Source organism: Phytophthora parasitica (genome assembly GCF_000247585.1).
Source record: "Phytophthora parasitica INRA-310 unplaced genomic scaffold supercont2.5, whole genome shotgun sequence".
NCBI classification, from domain to species: Eukaryota; Oomycota; class Peronosporomycetes; order Peronosporales; family Peronosporaceae; genus Phytophthora; species Phytophthora nicotianae.
This window is the reverse complement of record NW_008648991.1, coordinates 2,109,458-2,111,997: the sequence shown is the minus strand read 5'-3', so window position 1 is coordinate 2,111,997 and position 2,540 is coordinate 2,109,458. Positions and strand designations below refer to the sequence as shown.

General features: G+C 46.7%; 2 protein-coding genes across 2 annotated transcripts; both read left to right on the top strand.

Moving 5' to 3' along the window:
- Positions 1-898: 898 nt before the first annotated feature.
- PPTG_04995 (hypothetical protein) lies at positions 899-1,422 on the top strand (the record flags this gene model as incomplete). Its single annotated transcript, XM_008897386.1, has 2 exons — positions 899-1,284; positions 1,338-1,422. 2 exons carry the CDS (start codon positions 899-901, stop codon positions 1,420-1,422), a joined length of 471 nt encoding a protein of 156 aa, XP_008895634.1.
- A 323-nt stretch (positions 1,423-1,745) lies between these two features.
- PPTG_04994 (hypothetical protein) lies at positions 1,746-2,526 on the top strand (the record flags this gene model as incomplete). Its single annotated transcript, XM_008897385.1, has 4 exons — positions 1,746-2,134; positions 2,199-2,250; positions 2,313-2,435; positions 2,464-2,526. 4 exons carry the CDS (start codon positions 1,746-1,748, stop codon positions 2,524-2,526), a joined length of 627 nt encoding a protein of 208 aa, XP_008895633.1.
- Between the last annotated feature and the right edge of the window lie 14 nt (positions 2,527-2,540).

Here is a 2,540-nt window from a genome sequence, read left to right as displayed (position 1 = left end):
GTGTTCACGCTGTCTGGCGGAGCGATTGCCTGGATGTCACGGCGGCAGTCGATTATTGCGTTATCGACGGCGGAAGCGGAGTATGTGGCTGCGTGTGAGGCCACGATGGAAGCTGTAGCAGAGGGGAACATACTACAAGAGATTTTACCAGAACATGAGGTCAAGTTACGAATTGGTATTGATAATCAAGCGGCTCATGTAATGGCAACTAATCCTACCTACAGCAGACGCACACGCCACATTGAGCTCCGGTGGCACTATGTCCGAGAACAAGTGCAGAAAGGAATCATCGACCTGCACAAAGTGAAGGGCGAGGTGAATCCGGCTGACACGTTCACTAAGCCACTCGACAAGAAACGTCTGAAGGCGATGTTGGAGCTGGCCGGCGTGAGGGATGCTAAGTAGTCGAAGTTGTACTTCGAGGGTGGCGTGTTGGAATCCATATTGGAGACCAGGTACAACGGGACATGGAGACATGAGATGAGAATCAGTTGCGCCAGGTCATTGTATGGGAGCGGGGTTGAACCCGTGAGTGTTGGTAGTAGCTTCGGAAGAGCAGGACTAGCACTTAAATAATTCAGTCTTCATATTTCTTCACGAGTCCGAAGTGTTGCTTGACTAGGAACGGAGTTCCAATAGCAACTTATCAGTAAATAGCGCGCTAGCAACTCGAAGATAAATGCAGCGGTACTGAGGATAAGAGTGAGACTGAAGACAAGTATTAATAATTCATAATATATTACTATGCTTATCTTTCCGTTTAAATTTTAGAATTTGAAGTTTGAAGTTTGAAGAATTGCCTCGTTACACTCTCTATCTGCCCCTTGTCGCCAACTACTAAGACGATACGGTACTTGAAGTGTTGTTCCGACCCTGTCGCCAACTATTTAAAAGGCGCATGAAGAGCAACAATAAATTCTCCAGTGCACTTGTATCCGTCGAGGCAGCATGGGTTTGCGCAGCCGAGGTCGATATACAGCAGGAAGAAGAGGAGCGTGTGGAGCTACTGGAGAGACTGCGTAAGCAGAGCGTGAAGGATAAGTATGAGCTTGTCAGCGCTTCCACACGCCTGGACCAAGAGCTAAGGGAGCAGCAGTTGCAATGGAAGAAGAAGACGGAGATTCGACGGCTGCGCCAACTGCCTGAAAATGAGCAGGAACTTGCAATCAAGTTGGTTGAGACCAGCAGCAGCAATAACAAGAAGAAGTGCAGCATCTACGCCATGGAGAACCTGAGGCTGACTATGCTGATGAAAGATTCCACGCTACGACAACGAATGAAAAGGTATACTTTAGTAAAACAATACATTTCTGCGTAGTATTAATGGTCGATTTCAGGAAAAAGGCTCGACCACGGATTGTCCAAGATATGTTGACGTTGGAGCGCCGCTACGCTGCGGTGTGTTGCGTGATGCGATTCTAATCTATGCTTACTCAAGTTTTTATTCTGGCAATATTATTACTCTTGCGTAGGCAACGCGTAAGCTGCAAAAGTGGTGGCGAGGGCATTTGCATCGACAGTTTTGGCGGGTGTACTTCAAAGAAGTTAAGGCGGTACTGCAGATCCAACGCCTGGTACGCGGTTTCCTGACAAGGCAATGGGTTCGTATATGGCATGTAAATCGAGATATTCGTGTCACGAGGCTTCAGGCGTTGTTTCGTGGACATTATATTCGCTACAAGGTGATACCGACCTGGAAGCGCTGGGAGTATATTAATGTGACCAAGATTCAGTCTGTCATCCGAATGTATTTTGCAAAGGAGTTTTGTCAACGCTGCAAACGAGAGGTAGCAGCACTGCGTATTCAATCTATGTGGCGCGGTTTTCTCTCTAGAAAGAAATTTGATTTACGGTGGCTGGAGATAAGAGCTATCAACTTGCAGCGACTGGTGCGTGGAACCCTCGCACGAAAGAATGCACGGAAGAGAGCAGCACGTTTAGAGAGTGGAGCTATTCAGATTCAGCGGATGTTTCGTGGGATGAAAGCACGCATGGAAATTTATACATTGATGCGTCATAGGGAAACTCGCAACCGACAAGAATATATTGCGGTGTTGGAGGTTGAAGCAGAGTGGCATCGTGCTCAACGCGATAAACTCCAAGCTCGATTAGAACGAAAGCAACTAAAACAACGGTAAGCTTCCGCTGACTGCGCCGTGTTTAGGGCACTCACACATTGTGCATTTTTGCTTAAACAGCGTTGCACAACTGGAATATGACTACTACATCGAGCACGAACGAATACATGATGTACGTACAATTATCGTTTGTATTGACCTCACTATAACCATTGCAACACTTTTTTTTTCTAGATGGAAAGTATATATCTTGACATGCAAACGCAACGCATGCGAGTATCCCCTCGTGCAATTGAGCATGGGTGGGTGGAAGAAATGGAGGCAAAAATGAAACAACAGCGTGCGCTCATTACCAAGGTGAAGCTTGAGGTCATCTTTGCGCTAGGTCTGGAATTCAAACGGAAAGAGAAAGAGTTCATCGAGTTCCAACAGCGCATTAATGCCATAGAAGAAAAGCGCAGA